The 19,147-nt window shown below is 43.2% G+C and overlaps 1 protein-coding gene across 5 annotated transcripts in view; it reads right to left on the bottom strand.

Annotated features, from left to right (window-relative positions):
* Positions 1-19,147, bottom strand: part of LOC143829274 (sodium channel protein type 1 subunit alpha) — a 134,337-nt gene that overhangs the window by 11,280 nt on the left and 103,910 nt on the right. For all 5 annotated transcript variants that reach the window (XM_077319834.1, XM_077319836.1, XM_077319835.1 and 2 more), the window contains 6 exons: positions 18,337-18,816; positions 17,134-17,254; positions 16,729-16,883; positions 13,148-13,321; positions 10,837-10,959; positions 644-925 (listed from right to left, as the gene is read on the bottom strand). In XM_077319834.1, coding sequence (XP_077175949.1) covers positions 644-925; positions 10,837-10,959; positions 13,148-13,321; positions 16,729-16,883; positions 17,134-17,254; positions 18,337-18,816 — 1,335 coding nt within the window. The remainder of the gene's footprint in view (positions 1-643; positions 926-10,836; positions 10,960-13,147; positions 13,322-16,728; positions 16,884-17,133; positions 17,255-18,336; positions 18,817-19,147) is intronic.

Raw genomic sequence — 19,147 nt, 5'->3', positions numbered from 1 at the left:
AAATATTTACCGTATTTGCCGGCGTATAAGACGACTGGGCATATAAGACGAACCCCCAAACATTTCCACTCAAAACACAGAACTATGGGCCACTATGGGCAGCTATGTCTATTCCAACTAAAGTGCACCCGGCGTATGGGACGACCCCCCCACTTGGAGGCATGTTTTTCAGGGGGGGAAAGTAGCCTTATGCGCCAGCAAATACTGTATGTATAAGCAGCAGGAATTCTTGGCTTCCATCAGTTGATTAACTTAGATTGCTGGGAAATCCATAGTAGTGCTACTAAAGAACTCTGGCAAAATGTTAAGCATTTTGAAATTGTAGAAATTTTATCTTTAACAAAGCTGCTAAATTTTCTGATGCTGCCTCAACTGCCACTGAAAAGCACAGTGGAAAGAGAAATCCACCCCCTCACCACCACCACTCCTTTAAAACCTGAGGAAACAGGGAAGGGTAACACTTTGTGCTTGGATTTGAAACAGGTCTAAGAAAACAACCACACTGTTACTTGAATACATCCTGTCAAGTATAGTGGGGCTGATTTCTCAGTAAACCAGCATAGGCTCAGAATGTAAGCAACAAAAACACAGAACTCATATATTAAGTATGCGCTCTATAAAGTCGTAAAAAGGATTCACTTACTACTTGCAGTAAAGAAAGATACCCAAATCCTACATTATCAAAGTTAACTTTCACGTTTTTCCATCGGGCGGTTTCGTTTCTTTCTATAAGTTCTTGGCACTGACTGAAATTGTGGACTTGAGAAACAGGGAACCTTTCCTCATTTGTGGTATTAACACAGTAGTAGAACTTGCCAGCAAACAGATTTACGCCCATGATGCTGAAAATTAGCCAGAATATAAGACAAACGAGAAGCACGTTCATGATGGATGGAATTGCTCCTAAAAGGGCATTCACAACCACCTAGTGCACAAATATAGGAGGAAAAGAAAACAGTGTCAGAATAAAAAGAACGGTCAAATGGTTGCTCCGTTGCACTAAAGCATACAATTTCTAAATCTGCTAGCCACCATTTTGATTGCAACGGGGTCACAGCGTTTAACATTTTAATACGATCACATACTCAAATGAGAGAACAAAGATGGGGGTAAACAACTTAAGGAATCTAAAAGAAAACCAAAATGCCACAAAAAAAGAGAACAAAAGAAAGAAGGAAAAACAAACCAAAACCTGATAACAGTAACATGAAGGTAGTTGGATCTCTGTAAGAAAAGAGACACGCATTAAATACTAGTATGGAAAAATCAAAATATAAAAATGAAACAAATCACTTCTGGTAAACTAAAATGACTTGCATCGTTTCCTTAAAACCATCAACACATCACATATTTCATTCAGGGAATGAGTTAAGAGTTAGTACTTTCTGAGTACTACAGGTAATCATGCATTATTATTATTATTACAAAGATTAATTTCTTTGCATAAGGAAGCCAGACAGCTTTGCAATATGCGCTTTTCTGAATAATCACATTGTTTATTTCAAGCTCCAGTCATTCTTAAGTAAATTGATTTCCTTTCCCTTAAACATTTTGTTAAAGAAGATAAAGAATGAAGACAATCATGTGCCAGTATAAAGGAGGAGGTTGGGTAAAGGGTCAAAAACATTTAAATGAAAATATTACTGGATGACTTGTATATATTAACGTCACCCTGATTCTTAAGCTATGACAACTCTTTTTGGAAATGTATTGAAGAACAGTTAGGGGACAAGAAATGTAACCCAGTAAAACAAGGCTTCTATCTTAAGAGCTGCTGTGGTGTTTAACAGGAATATTCTGGCAGGAATATTTCAAAATGGAATGGACTTTTGCATATTAATCCTTATAGTTCTGATCCAACACAGCACAAAGTACCCAGAACTGCATGGGGTGAAACCTCTTGAAAAAAATAAATCCCACTGATCAACAATTTGATGGGAAAGGGGGAAGAGCCTGTCAGTCCATTCATGAAGACAAATTCCGATGGGATAGCTGTGAAACAGTGCAATCCTAAGGATTCTTTTCTGTGGATAAGCACAAATGTAGACTTGAGTAGAATTCTGAGAGTAGACTTGCTTAGGATTGGCCTCCATGGGGCAGGTACAGCACCCCTTAGACCAGGGGTAGTCAACCTGTGGTCCTCCAGATGTTCATGGACTACCATTCTGCATTTGCTGGCAGGGGCTCATGGGAATGGTAGTCCATGGACATCTGGAGGACCACAGGTTGACTACCCCTGCCTTAGACAACCCTGAGAAGGCCCTTTCTTTTTTGTAAAGTGAGTTTCCTGGTGTACTGATTCCTGGTGTCCCCCAAAATACAGGGCTCAGCTGGTAACTCTTCATTCTTAGTTGTACCCAATGAAGTGGATTTTGACTTACAAAAGCCAATGCCCTGGAAAATATTGTTGGTTTTGAGGGTACAGAGGTAGACCAGCAAGTTTTCCTGGATCTGGTGTGTAAATGTCAGCAGAGTATTGTATTTATAAATTGTCAGCAGGAGGATTTTTCCTTGCTTCTTTTGAAGCCTAGCTTCTCACAGTTCCTGGTTAAATGTTGTTATTTGCTTCAGCTGTGTGTGTGTGTGAATAAACGTTCTTGGGCTGGACAATTTGCCTCAGACATCAATCCAGGCTTTAAGTAGTTTTATAGTTCTCAAACCCAGATACTAACTCCTCACACTGTTTGAACTTTCCCCGTGGGACTCCTGGCTCTGTAGGGTAGGTGAAGAATCCCGAAGAAATCTGGCAGGAATATTGTCTTTATGTTGTGCTTCATAAGTTTTCTTTAGGGAGCCCTGGCCTCTTTATACTGTGATACCAGAACTGATATCTACACTCCCAAAGAACACTTTGTTCTATGAGCACCAACTACCTGGTTGTCCCTGGTACCAAAGAGGTACATTTGACCTCAACTAGGGCCAGGACATTTTCCATCCTGCCCCCTACTGGTGGAATGCGCTCCCATAGCACAGCCAAGCCCTGTCAGAACTAGCATAGTTGCCATGTCCTCCACGGCCAGCCAGTGGAGGGCATGGCAAAGGCAGCAGATCCCCCCCCTGCCCCCATTGCAAACAGCACAATCATATTTTTAGCTGTTCCTACCTAAGTGCATCCTTCCCGTCCTCTTTGGTCCGCAGACCCCCGTCCCTTCTGCTGCTCTCTTTCCCCCTCACCCTGCTCCTCCGCTAGTCCACGCCAGTTCACAGCAGCCCCAGACACAGGTAATGAAGGGAGGAGGTTAGGACATAGGCTACAGCAGGGGTAGACAACTGGTGGTCCTCCAGATGTTCATGGATTACAATTCCCATGAGCCCCTGCCAGCGTTTGAGGACCACTGGTTGACTACCCCTGGGCTACAGCATGTTTCCCCCTCCAAACCTTCTCTCCATTGTTTGCAGTTCACTGTCTGGCCACTGCACGAAGGAGGCCTGCCCTACTGGCAGAGTGAGCAACAGGGAGCCAAAGGAGGCCCACATGTCCAAAGGGAAGGTGGGGGGGGGGCATGGAATCTAGAGCAAAAGCCACCAATAGGAAAAAGGCAGTCTGCTTTCATCAGCAGTTGCTTGGACTGCCTTTTACCTACTGGTCGCAAAACCCACGCTCAGAGCCAATCACCTCCAGTTTCAAGAAGTGAGTCATTGGGGGAATGAAGGAAAATGTTATGCTGTATTTTTATACATTAAAAACAATGGAATACAAGTGATACCCCGTGTATATATATATACACACACATTTTAAAAACCTGATAAATATTAGGAAAGCCATAGTTGAGCATCCCGTAAACCCCTAGTTGCTGTCCTCCATGTTCTTGCATGCATGGGGCTTTGAGATATGTTCGAATTTTCATGAAACATTTCCTTCCTCCTCAATCAGATTAAGTAGCCATTCTTTATTACTTGGCTTGGAGCCTAGCTGATCCTGGTGTGTTAATATTTCTTTGTGTGAAGAACTGATTATCGCAGTCTCCCCACCATCTGCTTTTCCCTGCAGCAATACTAAGAGAACTCAAGGAATCTTATTGCTGCATTCCAGCTACTCTGTTTTAAGTATATAAATAGTGCAGTTCCTAGACTGTCAGCAATTGTAGAAGCGTTTCAGAGGCAAAATTAAATAAGATAAAGGGAGCACTGACTCTCAAAAGCTTACACTCTAAAAATCTTGTTGGTTTCTACGGTGCGGCTGTGGTCAAATCTACCTGTTCTGCTGTGGATGAACATGGCTACCCTCTGAAAGATTCTTTTTGGATCTCTGAAACGTACTCTGCCTTTCTCAGGTGAAGGTTTCATCTCAGCTCTTTGAAACCTTCACTGGAGCTATTTACCACTCCTATCCTTTGAGTTTCGTAGCCTGCAGAGGAGTAACTTATATATTTTCTTTTGGCTTCAAGCTACACCAGATGTACGGGGGTCCCCTGGGCTATCCAGTTTATATAGCTTAGCCCTTATGGGGTTATGGTTGAACAACTCTCTAGTGTGATTCAAATACATTTATGGGAAGGATCAGGATCAGGCAATGGTAGTACCTTATGGCAGAATCAGTTGATGATAATGGTTGGTACATGGAGGGTAGGAGTTGACTTACTAAAAGTTCGGGGTTATTTTTGGTTCAGCTTTGATTCCATCACTAAAAAATGGCTCGCCTAACTGGTTCATACACTTTGAAGTGGTTTAGATACAATTCAGGATTGCCTGGTCACAACCACGAATGCCCAGGAGGAATGGAGGGGGCCAGAGCTTGACATGTCAGCATCACGCTAGCGTTTTGACCACACTTTTTGGTGAAAATGAGAAGTGATGTCTTTAGATGCTCTAGAAAATGCTCTGTGCTAGAACACCTACCATGTCACATCCAGCATGGTGTAGTGGTTAAGAGTGGCAGCTTCTAACTTAGCATTCTGGGTTTGATGCCCCGCTCCTCCACATGCAGCCACCTGGGTGACCATGAGAACATTCAATCGCTCTCTTTTAAAACAGGGCAACTGAACAGAAATGTTTCTTCTAGGAACATCATGTCCAAAGAACCAGGACTTTCCCACCACTCCCTTTCCCTGGCAGTCCTTCACACTTGCAAAAAATTACTCTTGAGGGCTTGGGACCCTGAGAAAAGGCATGGGATACAGTGTCCGTGTGTGTGTCCGTGTGTGTGTGTGTCCATGTGTGTGTGTGGAAGGGGTCTATCTGCAGTTCAAAGGGGAGAACTGGCAGGCATGGCTTCCCCAGTGTCACAAGCAGAAGTGCTCCTCCACTAATCAAAGGAGGAATTTGGATAGAGCTCAATGGCTTGGATGCAGACTAGCGTTTCCATGGGCACAAGGATTTCCACCAGTGGAAGATGATTTTTATCACCTCCCCCTTTTGCAGCTGCCTGAAATGCCCCCTCATTTCAGGCTACTGTCGGAAGGAAATCGTGCTCCGCAGATGAAATCCTTACACGTGTAGAAGCTGTAGTCCGGATCCAAGACATTGACTGTAAAATTCAAGTGGCCTGGTGGAATTCTCTGCCAATCGAAGGCCCTGCAGGACCTCCGTTAGCTCAGCAGGGCCTATAAAACAGGGCTATTCCGCCAGGCCATGACTGAGGCCAGGGACTGAACACCTGAAAACATCAAATCAGCTGGCCTCCCTGGGGAAACATCTGTTAGAATATGAAGAACTGATTCATCCACCCAAAGAAAGACACCCTCCTTGATGATTATATCAGTTGGTAAAGGCATGGATTGTAAAATGTTTTTAATTTAATTTAAAACACGTTTTAATGTTGTTGATAAGTGTATTTTACTGCTGATGTTATCCGCCCTGAACCTCACAGGAAGGAAGGGCTACAATAATAATAATAATAATAATAATAATAATAATAATAATAATAATAATAATAATAATAATAATAATAATAATAATAATAATAATATTCCCTTCCTTTTGTTTTGCTCTTCACATGCTCAGTTTTTCAAAACCGCCAAGGGAACCGAAACAGAAAAATGTAACCACTACAAAGGATAGTAGACTCCACCCATAAAGACAGATGACCAAGGTAAGAGAATGCATTCATTGGAGTGGTAAAAAATCAAAATAGTTTTCTGATGCCGTCCATTACAAATGGGGTTGTTGATATTTCAGTAAAAGAGGCATTTTTTAAAAGATTCGCTAAAGCCCACAGGATGTTCAATATATTTCTTGTTCAAGCTGCCTCTTTGGAAGCTGGACTGGAAATTTGAAATATGATAAAACTTGAAAGCAATCAGCCAGAGATGTGCATAAGACATGCAAAACGGAAAGTGCGAGGTGGAGTCTTTTTTTTTTTTTGCCTTTAAAAAAAATCCTCCTTTTCTGCTTTGCTGCTCTGATCGAAACATATCAAGCGCGGCGTGACATGCTGTCTTCTGGTGAGTTTACACATAGACACATGCTTTATTGCTACAGAAATTAATCCTCTAAGTTCAGCAAAGCAAATGGATACGTTGTTTTTGTCTACATCGACGACATACATACATATTTGGCACTATTGCAAGAGGCACTGCATTACAGGGAGTTTCGAAAAGACAAACAGGAAGCAACAGCTATATTAAAATCTCACTGGGCACGTAGGTGTAAGCACCTCTCTACGTGCACCAAGATTCGAATACAGCTCTCAGTCTGTGATAAGAGATTTAATTTCGAATGAAAGCAGGAGCTTACTTTGCCTTCCAGCACCTATGTGGAGTTAGAATTGTTCCGATTCCCCCTTCGAAAATAGAACAGAACCATAGAATTGGAAGGGACTATACAGGCCATCTCATCCAACCCCCTGCTCAATGCAGGATCAGCCTAGAGAGTCAGTTAAGTTCTCATAACAACCTGGCAAACATGTATACTTTAAAAAACTACTCTCTTTTGATCATTTTTGTCCCTGTTTTCTTTGGGGCTACTGTGAACAATAAAACAGTCAAATTATATTTCACAGACTTACATTGTCCTTAGGTCTCGTGGCTGTCTTCTGCGTACAACTAACGTGGCCAGTTTTTGGAACAGAGAAATCATATGAAGTTAATTTAAAGCTCCATATATGAAAGAGAAGAATGCAAATACGTGAACAATGAAACGTTCTTGGGAACGACAGGGAATTGCAGCCTAAACTGTAATTGCACGAAAAAGAGTCACAGGGTTTCATATGTCCTATTGTAGCTAAATGAAACCAGATATGTTTTAAAATATGGCTAGACCACAATTTCCTTTTGGCTTGAAGGGCAGTCATTATTGTCAGCTCTGAATCTGTTGGGTGATATTTTCAGGGCAAATAATGGCCCTTTTCATGAGGATTTAAATGTCCGTCCTTTCCTGAATGTATTAAATAGCTTTCATTACTGGGGAGTCACTTTCAATGAATGAGACTGTTAAAAAGCTGGCAATTAGCTAAAGCTCAGAGACTAAAGAAAGATACTGTACTGCGAATGGAGACTCCAAAAGATCAGTCAACATTATTTTAGGGGCTTTTGGGTCCCCACCTTATCAATCAATCAAATCACCCCTTTGCTTGACATTAGAGGAAGGTATACAGCTCATTGGAAGAACCTCTATTTGGCATTAACGAGTACCAGATAAGGGTCCCCACCTTATCTGTCAATCAATCAGCTAATCAATAATATCAATCACTTGCTCGACATTAGAGGAAGGAATGCAACTCATTGGAAGAGTCTCTATTTTGGCATTAACAAGCACCAGATAAAATATGGTTTCAAGTTACAGACTTCATGAAGTATCCTATATTGTACTGTAGTTCTGTCACTGGATGATTACTCCCCATAAAGATAGCAAGGGGGTAATTGTTTGCATTATTCATTTATTCTGTAGCCACCAATGGCGTGTATACTATCACACAGTTCTTTCCATGAAATGGAATTTCCATTTATGGAACAGTGGGTGGTAATTTCTGTTGATTCCGTCCTTAGAATAGAATCAGAGAGTTGGAAGGGGGCATGCAGGCCATCTGGTCCAACCCCCTTCTCAGTGCAAGATCAGCCTAAAGCATCCCTGATAAGTATCTGTCCAGCCACTGCTACCCAATGAGGGGGAGCTCACCACCTCCTTAGGCAGTCAGTTCCACTGCTGAACTACTAACACAGACCCTTGCCGTGTCCCCTGTACTGTTCTTGAGGGTCCACTACTCTCCAGAAATGATACTGGGGGAGGGAATGGGGTCTCTGTGGATTGCAGCAGGATGGGGAAGCAAGGAAGTCCTGCTCAACATGTCTTTGTCTGTTTCCTCACACACTGCGGCTGCTGAAATACGAATGGTCTCACAATGCAATCCTAAGCAGAGTGACACTCTCCTATGTCCATTGAAATCAATGGGCTCAAAGTGATATAACTTTATTTAGGATGGCAGAAGTCCCAAGAGTTTTGTGTTATGAAGTTTCATAGGAGTTATTTTGCCTGTTCACGAATCATTCATTAACTGACACCAATTTCTGTGAATGTGCACACTTCCTAAATTCTGGCCAAGCGCTTCAGAGTTTCTTTTTTTCCTGTCTAAGTCATTTGTACACTTTATACAATTAATCTGTTTGCCCTTGGATTTGTGGATTCAGACCACCAGATGTTATTTCTTTGGTTCCTTGGTTCAATGGGAGAAACCTTTAATCTGGGTAGGTGGGTGGGGGGTGGATAGGAATTGGCGAATAACAGGTACAGTTGTGTACACATGACACCTTGGTTCCTTCTTAATAGCATAAATGAGAAACGTTGCAATGGAAATTTCTTGTGAATGGGAGTAAAATGATACCAGGTCTAATCCTTTTTCTTCTTCACATGTACACTGAAATTATCCCCCCCCCCCAGAATGGCATATTTTTGGTACTCATATTACATGAACATTAAGCATTATTGCTTTTCTTGAAGGTTATTTAGGAAGGAGGACAAAGAACAACAGTTCCCCAAACATTTGTGCCAACAAAAAAACACATTTGCAAGAATGTTCATGAATAGTAAAGAAAAAGAAGTATGGAGAAGTATGGAGAAACCAAACAGTCAGTTGAAAAACTGAATGAATGTTCGTGAACACTACAGCAATTGTCCAGCTCTTACCCTATTCCACTGCTGACTTCTCAATTCATGAATTTCTCTTTAAAGGGATTTGTTGAAATTAAGGGGTGGTTAGATGCACCTGAAATTCATGTACTGAGTCAGTTTCAATTGACAATATTTTCTTCTTCCAAATTTTGAAGAAAAGATAATGCAACCTGATGGATACAATTTGAGGAACTGAGCTCTCATAATCTGAATTTCATTTCACGGTCCTGTCTATGGCTTTACATCTAAGCACTATTTTCGACAGCCGGACAGGAGGTTGATTTCATTAGATAAAGATTCTTTTTCATATTCTTCAGAAGCTGTTTCCTCTTACGTTTCCATGAAGTGGCAAGAAAAGCATTCGCTCAGAATAACAGGTTTGAATAACATGCAATTTGGATCGATTTGTATACGGAGAGCAAACTAATTGTTCCAACTTTGGAGCTAATGGCTTCCAAGACAAACAGTCTTAGGAAGTTTTCCTTTTTTCCTTGTGACTTCAGTACTGTCACAAGTGAACCCATTAGCTTTGAGGACGAGAAGAAAACAGGGATATAGCGTAAGCAACTTTTGGGAGAGAGCAATTAAGCTGTGATCTCGAGTTATTTCAGAAAGCAACACATATAATATTGCATGATTTGTGTAGATAATGCTGGGGATTTGCGGGAGGGGTCTACATTGGATTGACATTTTTTTAGCCACTTGTGAGAAGGAAAAAAAAAAGAATCCATCGTATGGTTTGATTAATTAACCATTTCAACAGGATTTAGTCAAATTAAGTCAAGACCATACCAGTGCAGAAGGTTATTGAATTGTCTACATGGTGTGATTCATAACGCTTCTTGTGTCAGTTATGTGTAAGCAGTTCAGGGACAAAAACGGAGATACGCTCTTCTGGAAAGGCACATTATAGAATAGGATCATGTTTGACCTACTGAAGAAAATCCTAAACTGAAGCCTGGGTTAGCGTTAAGTGTTAATTTCAACAGAAAAATAAGGAACCTTTCAAAGGCAATATTCTTGTAATAATATATATATTCAATCCCTCTGAGCCAATGGTCTATTGATACTAATATAAGGAAAGGCTGTAGGATTTTTCCACTATTGTTACAACAAACCTATATTGGAGGACTCAACCACTGAAGGTGTCATTGAAAACGGAAATTATCTAGAAACCGTTATGGTTGATTCTTCATGTATATAAAAGAAATTGTATTGGAACTGAATATATATTATTACAAGAATATTGCCTTGGAAAGGTTCCTTATTTTTCTGTTGATATCCTATTGTGAACCTTCCTTATCTCGTGTTGTAATCTTAAGTATTAATTTCAGCAGGAGTACCGTTGCCCCGCGAAGTTAAATAGGAACATACAGATTTGGATTTAGGAGAGCAGCGTGCTCTTCTCAATGGCCATGTCATGTAAACCAGGTCATGAAATAGAAACACTTCCTTGATCAGGAGATCACGCAAAACCAACTCACCTTTAAATCACTATTAGCGAATCTGATCGGGTTTAACACATTGACAAACAAAACTCCTCAAATTGGCTAGAAAGTAAAGTAACCTAAATGCTTCCAGCTAATGGGGTGCAGAAAGCTGAACAAAGGGGTTCAGATTAGCTCATGAAGCCTTTTGCTTATCCGTTACCGAGAAAATATGCAAGAGAATGAAAGGGCGGCATTTCTGCATGGATTAATCATTCCTTATTTCACATGCATGGAACATTCCTGATATTTAGGCATGCGTATTCTTTACAAACAGCTTTCCCCCCCTCCCCTTTCATCTTACCCTCATCCCTTCAAATCGCGACAAAGCTCGTAAAGGTCTCAAAGCTCTCAGTGTCCGGAGGGACTTAATGGCACCCAGTTCTGAATAACCCAACGCGTTAGCTGTTAAGCTAACCAAAGACACCTGTTAAAAAGGAAAAATAAAACACGGTTGGAAACTGGGGGCCCTTTTTAAAATATGAAATGGGTTGAAAGAATGATGAATGAGTTGTTTACTAGCCTGAGTGCTACTCACTGTAGAGTTGATACCCGAGTGTGTTCTACATCAGTGGTCCCCAACCTTTTTATCACCGGGGACCACTCAACGCCGGGGACCACTCACCGGGGACCACTCAACGCCTTTTACTGAGGCCCAGTGGTGGGGGGGTAGTTTACTCCTCTACTCTCAACCACGGCCCTAATGCTCTCTGATCGCTATGGTAATGTTTAAACATCCCTTCAAAATAAGATACAGACACGCGACAACAATGAACATAAGGACAATGACAAATCAATGGGAACCCTGAGCTTGTTTCTCTGCAATGAGATAGTCCCATCTGGGAGTGATGGGAGACAATGACACCCGAAGTGTGTTGTAAAGGGCCGGGGGGATGAAGTAAAGGGCCGGGGGGGGGGAGAAGGCGTCCTTTGGGGCCCACTTCCAATTAGTCGAAGGACCACATGTGGTCCGCGGCCCACAGGTTGGGGATCGCTATTCTACATAGTTCAATGTCTTTGTGTATTTACTGCAAGATACACATGTAGATTTTCTGTTATGTATACAAATATTTCAGTGCAAGGGCTGAGTTTTTGTACGTGGCCAGAGACTTCTGGCAGTCCAACAGGTCTATATAGACCAGGGGTAGTCAAACTGCGGCCCTCCAGATGTCCATGGACTACAATTCCCAGGAGCCCCTGCCAGCAAATGCTGGCAGGGGCTCCTGGGAATTGTAGTCCATGGACATCTGGAGGGCCGCAGTTTGACTACCCCTGATATAGACCTTATCCTTCACTGAAGTACAGCATCGGGATCCACAAATCCAATGCAATTACAGCCTGAAATTTTACTTAATATCCTGGCAAATATAGAACTATGAACACATTGTATGGATAAATGCAGAAACGGATCATGCATGTGAGTGCCTAACAGGTACATATCAACATGTGTTTTCATCTCTCTCTGCATTAATAATAATACTGCTAACTGACTACACTATTTAAATGTTTTAAAGGAGCCTTTTGGAACATGATTTGTGTATTCAGGTGGGATTTTAGAGATTTTGAATCATAAAAGAAAGCATTGCAAGGACTGAGACCTCTACTCATAACAGGCAACAAGTGTGAAGTGGTGTGATAGAATCTACATAAAGTAATCTGCACTGGCAATCTTGGTAGTACATAGTTGAGAAATGAAGCTTTTTAACCGCAGTGGTTTGCTGACTATGAATCACTCTTGAGGCAATATGGAAATGTGATGTGGCAGAACTAGTTCTCTTTGTGACATTTATGGATTCTGCCTTTCCTACCTCTGAATGGAGGAACACATGAAATTGCCTTATGATGGACTCAGCCCATTCATTGATCAAAATCAGCATTGTCTACTTTGAGCAGCAGCGGGTCACCTGGGTCTCAGGCAAAGGTCTTTCACATCACCATCCCCCTATGCCCCTTGCAGAGCGCTACGCTCTGTGAGTTTAAACAAGTCAGTGGTTCTTAGCCCACGAGAAATATGCCTCGCCTTGACCAGGACCAGGCCAATTTTGGTCCTGGCCCCAACCTGAGGATGAGCTCCCGGACAACCTGAAGGCCCTATCAGAGCTTTCGCAGTTCCACAGGGCCTGTAAAACAGAACTCTTCCACCAGGCATTTGGTTAAGGCTGGGTGGTGGAACATCGACTGGGTCCCTCTTCCGCACACCCCACCAGGAGGCGTGAGGTGATTGGGGCAGTCCACTGAGCTGCAGGAGGGGAGAGGATGGGTGGGTGTGTTGGGTTGTAGTTTAGCTATTTTAAACAATTGTATTTTATATTGATGTAAACCGCCTCGAGCCAGCTGGCCAGGAGTGGCGGTGAATAAATGCAGTTATAAATATATAAATAAATATGCTTTAAACGGGTATTGACCCTGTTCTGGGACTTCCTACACGCAAATCAGATACTCTACCACTGAGCCACAGCAGAATGCCAGATATTGTACCTTTAAAATACATTGAATTATGGAGTGAATGATATTGATCAAAGTGGGGGGGGGGGGGAAAGGTTCAAAACAAACTTTTTAAGGGCAATGGACAAAGAGGACTTATCTAACACAGAGCTTGGATAATAGATACGTACGTCAACGATCAGGAAGTCCAGCCAACACCAGGCATTAGTAAAGTAGGTTTGGTAGCCATAGGCCACCCACTTCAGAAGCATTTCTAGAATGAAGATGTATGTGAAGACCTTGTCAGCATATTCTAGCATGGTCTTGATGGTCTTCCGTTGTTCAATATAGATGTCTTCAAAGGCCTGCAAAATTGTTTAAATGATTTAGCATTCCTTTTTTGTGAAGCTGAACGAAACTAGGAGAAAATATCCTATCGGTCGTTTTCCATGTTTAGAGAAAATTCTTCCACCTCTGTAGTTCACAGTAAACGATATACATTTGAGTCCTCACCATCATTTCTCTTACAGGGGTTATTTCTGTTATACACATGATGATATGATGAAATACAGTATAATTCTGTGGCCTAGCCAGTAGCAGCCATAATACACAACAAGCTTCTATTAACAGCTTCCCCAATGTCTTTACCCCAGTTCTGTTAACCATAACTGTAGGACAAAGCGTTTTATTGGCTCAATTCAGTAGTAATGTGAAGTCATAGTTTAATGTGTGGTAAAAATAGGATTTGGTCTCCAGATGACCATTTAAACCCTCAAATGCTGGGTTAAGCACTTTCCCCTGCCACCAGCTAGCGTCTCAGCCACCAGTGGTGGTGCTGGGAAACTGATCAGGAACGGTTCCTCGGTGGAACTGCCTTCTTCGGGAGGTCATTGGTTTTCCTTCTTTGGAAATTCTTAAGCAGAGGCTAGATAGTCATCTGACAGACGTACTGTCTTTATGAACGTAGGCAGATTGTGGGTGGGTAGGCAGGAAGGGATGTGCCAGTGTTTGTCTCTTGTGGCCCTTCCTTGACAATACCCATGGAATTGTGGATCGCCACTGTGGGATGGTAGGTGAATTCCCTCCAGGCCAGGTTGGAGGTTTTTGGTGTGTGTTGGAGGGAATCACTTGGGCATGAAATTGGGGTCACTGTGGGTGGGCGGGTAGCTGTGAGTTCTTGCACTGTGCAGGGAGTTGGGACTAGATGATCCTGGAGGTCCCCTCCAACTCTATGATTCTATGATTAGGAATGCTGGGGACTTTGCAATGGACACATTTGGCAGACAAACGTAACATATTTGGAGTTGTTGTGGGGGGCAGATTAGGACACTCCCATTACATTGCTTGGTGAAGGCTGAAACATGGTAGAGTTACAGATCAGAGGGTTCAGATCTCTAGCTTTGCTGTATTTCAATCTTCTTCAGACACAGCGATGGGTGGGGGTGAGGGTGGATTAGATGCCCCCTCCTAGAGAACAAAACGCACAGGGTCCATGCTTTTTATTATGCAATGTGTGAACATGGATGCAAAATGAAGTATTCCAATGTACTTTTGACACCTTCGTGTAAAAATCTTGCAGATCCATGCATCACAGCACCATGAAGCAGGGGATCCTTAGTTTCTATGGTGCTGCCTCTAAACCAAGATCATAGAATCATAGAATCATAGAGTTGGAAGGGACCTCATGGGTCATCTAGTCCAACCCCCTGCACTATGCAGGACACTCACATCCCAATCGCTCATCTATTGTAACCTGCCACCCCTTTGCCTTCACAGAATCAGCCTCTCCGTCAGATGGCTATCTAGCCTCTGTTTATGAGCTACAATGCTATGGCAGTTTTGTTTTAGGGTAAAAATTCAACGATGTCATGAAGATCTACTGAAAATAGCCTAGGCCTGACTTTTACTCTCACCCTGACAAACACAGCTGAGATGAAAATGGGTTTCTAAATGCCAGCATTGTACTTGATAAAAGCTGAAAAACTGCACCTTTGTTCAGCAGGCACTCACATTTTGAGTACAAATATGCATGAAAAGCCAGCAGTAAAGCAACCTGTCAAATACCAACAGACAGATGGCTTATTGCAGTGGTCCCCAACCCCTGGGCACACTGGCACGCTGCCAGGCCGCAGCTCCCTCTTCCCGCCCTCCCCCGCAGCGAGAAGCTCGCCAGGCCGTGAGCAAATCGGCCGTCGAAGCGGCCGATTAGCTTGCTGCCCGGCAAGCTTCTTTCTTTGGGGGGGAGGGAAGAGAAGCTTGCCGGGCCGCAAGCTAATTGGCCGTTTTGGCGGCCGATTTCCTTGCAGCCTGGAGGGGCGGGGAGAGGGAGCTGCAGCCGCCAGCATGCTGGCGGTGCAAATGCGCATGCGTGGACTTGCCGCGCATGCATGTTTGCGTCCAGCAGGGGCGCGAGTCCGCGCATGCGAGCATGCACAGCACATTTGCGCCCCACCGGACACAAACATGCAGGCGCGTTTGCGCCAGGGCTGCTGCGCCTGCGCAGGGCCCCAGGTCGCCCTCTCCCCACACCCCGGCACAGCGGTCCGTGGCCTGCAAAAGGTTGCGGAACACTGGCTTATTGAACCAATCCTCAAAATATCACATCCCTGGTTTTGATTAGTGAACAGGACATGAGCCGAACCAGCAGGTGTTCATGTGTCCCTAGCGAGGATTAAGCTACAATGTCCATGCCTTTACAAAATGCAGAACGGTACTTAAGACTAACTGTGGTTAATAAGACTAAAAGTGGTTAACAAGACTAACAGTACAACAAAACAAAACCGTGGCACCTTTAAGACCAACAAAGATTTATTCATGGCGTGAGCTTTCGAGTGCAAGCACTCTTCCTCAGACCAACAGTAGTTAATAAAACAAAGTATGAGTCCAGCAGCACCTCTAATCCCACCAAAGTTTAATTCACATAAGCCAACTTCAAACATGGTTTCAGATTTGGGTTTCACATTCCCTGACCAACCAACAGTGGCTAGTAGCCAAGTTCCGACAGTCATCTTAATCACGGTTTTGCATGAGAGCTGAATGAGCCAGTTTATCCTGCAGAGTCCTTTTCACTGCAGCTCCTTGCCTTACCCCATGAAAATCCATTTGAAAAAGCATATGCTGATATAATAGATATAAAATTATGAAGTGGAATAAATAACAACATAGTTATTTTACTTTGGCATCTCCCTTCTTTATTTACGTCTTTGGGTCAAACATCTGTTCCACATAATATATTTCTGGTAAGGCCTTGGAGGAGGAGCGTGTCTCATGGCTTAAGTGCACTTAACACTCACTCAGGGCGGCTGTCCCGCCCAAGTGCCTCCTCTTCCAACTGGCTTGCCTGTCTGTCCAGCAGCCAGCCAATCGCCTTCCATCCCCCACTCTTGATTGTACTTGATAAAAGCCTTCTCCTTCCACTTTCCTCCGAGGCTCAAAGGCTGCAGATCCCTGCTGCGTGAGAGCTGCCCCTGCTGGTGAGTTCCCTGCCCGGGGGTCCTGCAGCCATTCGCAGAGTTTTTCCACCCCCACCCCTAATCTAGCACCCGCTGTATTCCTGAATGCAACGGGCTTGGCCCCTAGTCAAGGAATAATTTATTGATAGAACTTAAACAATAATTGTGTGTAAAGTACTTGATGGAGCTTGGGCATTATTAGACATCATGTTTCTAAATAATTCAGAAGGACCATAAGTTGGCCATGGTTATCACTATGCAAACTGTATATTTTCCATGTAAGCCACATTTAAAATTTTTGCTTTGCTGTTGTCACTCACCAGAGCACCACTGCTGAGAAGAATCATAAAGACAATGAAGGTTTCAAACCAGTTGTGTTCGACGATTCGGAAACAGGTTTTTCTAAGATTCCACCATTGTTTCCCTCTTCCATCTTCTACGCTAACTTGACAACACTTGAATTTTCGCACGCAGCCTGAAAAGATATTACAATTCGACAATCCACTAAAGAGAATGACAAAAACCCTTCCAAGTCACTGGGGCTTCACGTTCTACAACCAAGTTATTAAACTGACCTACTTCTGCAAGAATCTGTCAAAATACCGAAAATGTAAACTGAGCTTTTGTCCCTTCAAACCTTATCCCCACCCCCCAAACAATAGACATATATAGAAGCCAAGCAAAGCTTATGTGGCAACCACTGGATTGATGTTACCCTCCCTCACCTTCTGTAAAACAAGCTTCCGGTTCTTGGGCTTCCTCTGCTTCTACTTCGGGCTGTTCTTCTGCCGGAAGTCCAATATCGACAGTGCTACCTTCAGAAGATGAGCTAGAAGAATTTAGTTTCTGGGAAGAAGAAGAAATACCATAATCACTGAATTCAGATGGAGAAAAATAGTGTCATTTTTCAAAGGGAGCACTTTAGCTAGCTATAGATCTGCAATCTGTTCTTGTATCAGGTCTCACAGGGGCAACTGGACTCAGATTTTGGTGTGTTCTTATGTAATAGAATGGAAGTGATTTTCTACTGTTCCCCTTAATGAAGTAACGAAGCCAGCACCGTGGAAGTTAAAACTGATAGATGGAGAGAAACAACTATGTACAGAAAGAGGAGATAAGAGGGTTCTAATTGTCTAGCTCAGCTTTTCTCAACTTTTTAGCCATTGAGAACCCCCTGAAGCATTCTTCAGGCTTTGAGAAACCCCAGAAGTGGCACAATCGTGCAGAATATGGTTGAGAAGCACAGCTGTGGACACCCCCGGCTCCTCTCCTTCCCATCTCCTCCAGCTCATCATTGGTTATTTTGGGTGGTGGGTTGCCATAACCATATGTGGTCATATCACCCAATAAATGTTTAATAAATTTAAAAAATATATTACAAATTAACTCCCACACATTTGAGAAACCTTTCAGGGGTGTCAAGAAACCCCAGGGCTGTCAAGAAACCTCAGGGTTTCATGAAACCTTGCTTGAGAAAGCCTGGTCTAGCTACTGTTGTCTGCGGTCACTCTTCTGTCAACTACTGTTCTTGAGGTCAGCTGGGAGGAAGTATACTCAAAAAGGTATGAAGCCTCCAATGAACCAATCAGGGCGCTGGAGGAGACGTTATTTGAAAATAATCCGGGAGATCCTAACCTAACTATAATAAATACATATCGGCCACCAACACCCCCTGCAGGACACTATATTCAGCTCAATCAAGCACACCGCAGATCTTGCATATCTAACATTTTGGGGGGAGAAAACACCACTGAATGAACTGGAGTTACTCCTGGGTAAACCTGCTTAGGATCGATCCCCTTTTAAAGGGAAACGAGAGGCTGTTCGGTTCTGCCCAGGGCTGTTGCCGGAACAGATTGAGCCCGTAGACACAGCTCTGTCCCAAAGAAGCTTGTCCACAGTAGCTCAAAAGCCAATCCAACCCTTACCTCTTTGCTCTCTTCCAAATCCGATTCGCTGCTAAACTCTTCCGTATTTAAGTTCTCAAAATCTGACTCTCCAACCGCTATTGGCACAGTCACCGTCAGGCTTGGGTTGTTTATAAAGGACATGTAATCGCTTTCATCGATGATATATTTTTCCACGCTACTACCCGTGCCGATGCCACTTGTGGTCCCGTTCACATCCTTAAGGTAATCCAGATCCTTGCCAATTTCCATAGTGTGGTTGGAGACGCAGCTGTTCTTATTGTTTAGCTCCTCGAGGGGCTTGATCTCGTCCAAGGCCTTTTGCTTCTTGACAAAGGCTTTCTGGATGAATTCGCGGACTTTCCTTTTCACATAGTCTATCCCTTTATCTATTCTTGCCATGGCGATTTGGAGGTTGTTCATTTCGTTGTCGTCATCAGTGGCAGCCAGGTTGTCGGCACTGAAGGAGCTCAGCAGCAAGGCCAAAAATAGATTCAGTACCTAAATCAGGGTGAGGGGAGGAAAAGAAAAGAAAAGAGAGATCCTAGTCTCTTGCAAAAATAATGAGCTTGAAATACATGCAGGCAGTACGTAAACCTAAGATTGTAGAGAAATGTGTTTGCCAATTTTTTGGTCATAGCTTGAGATCTCCTGGGACTACAAGTGATCTCCAGGCTACAAAGATGAGTTCCCCCAGAGAAACTGGCTATTTTGGAAGGTGGACTTCATGGCAGTATACCCAATTGAATCCCCTCCCCTCCCCCAACCCCATCTTCCTCAATTTCCATCCCCCAAATCTCCAGGTATTTCCCAGTCCAGAGTTGACATCCTA

Source organism: Paroedura picta, chromosome 2 (genome assembly GCF_049243985.1).
Source record: "Paroedura picta isolate Pp20150507F chromosome 2, Ppicta_v3.0, whole genome shotgun sequence".
Lineage (NCBI taxonomy): Eukaryota > Metazoa > Chordata > Lepidosauria > Squamata > Gekkonidae > Paroedura > Paroedura picta.
The sequence above is the reverse complement of the archived record's forward strand: the minus strand, read 5'-3'. Positions and strand labels throughout refer to the sequence as shown.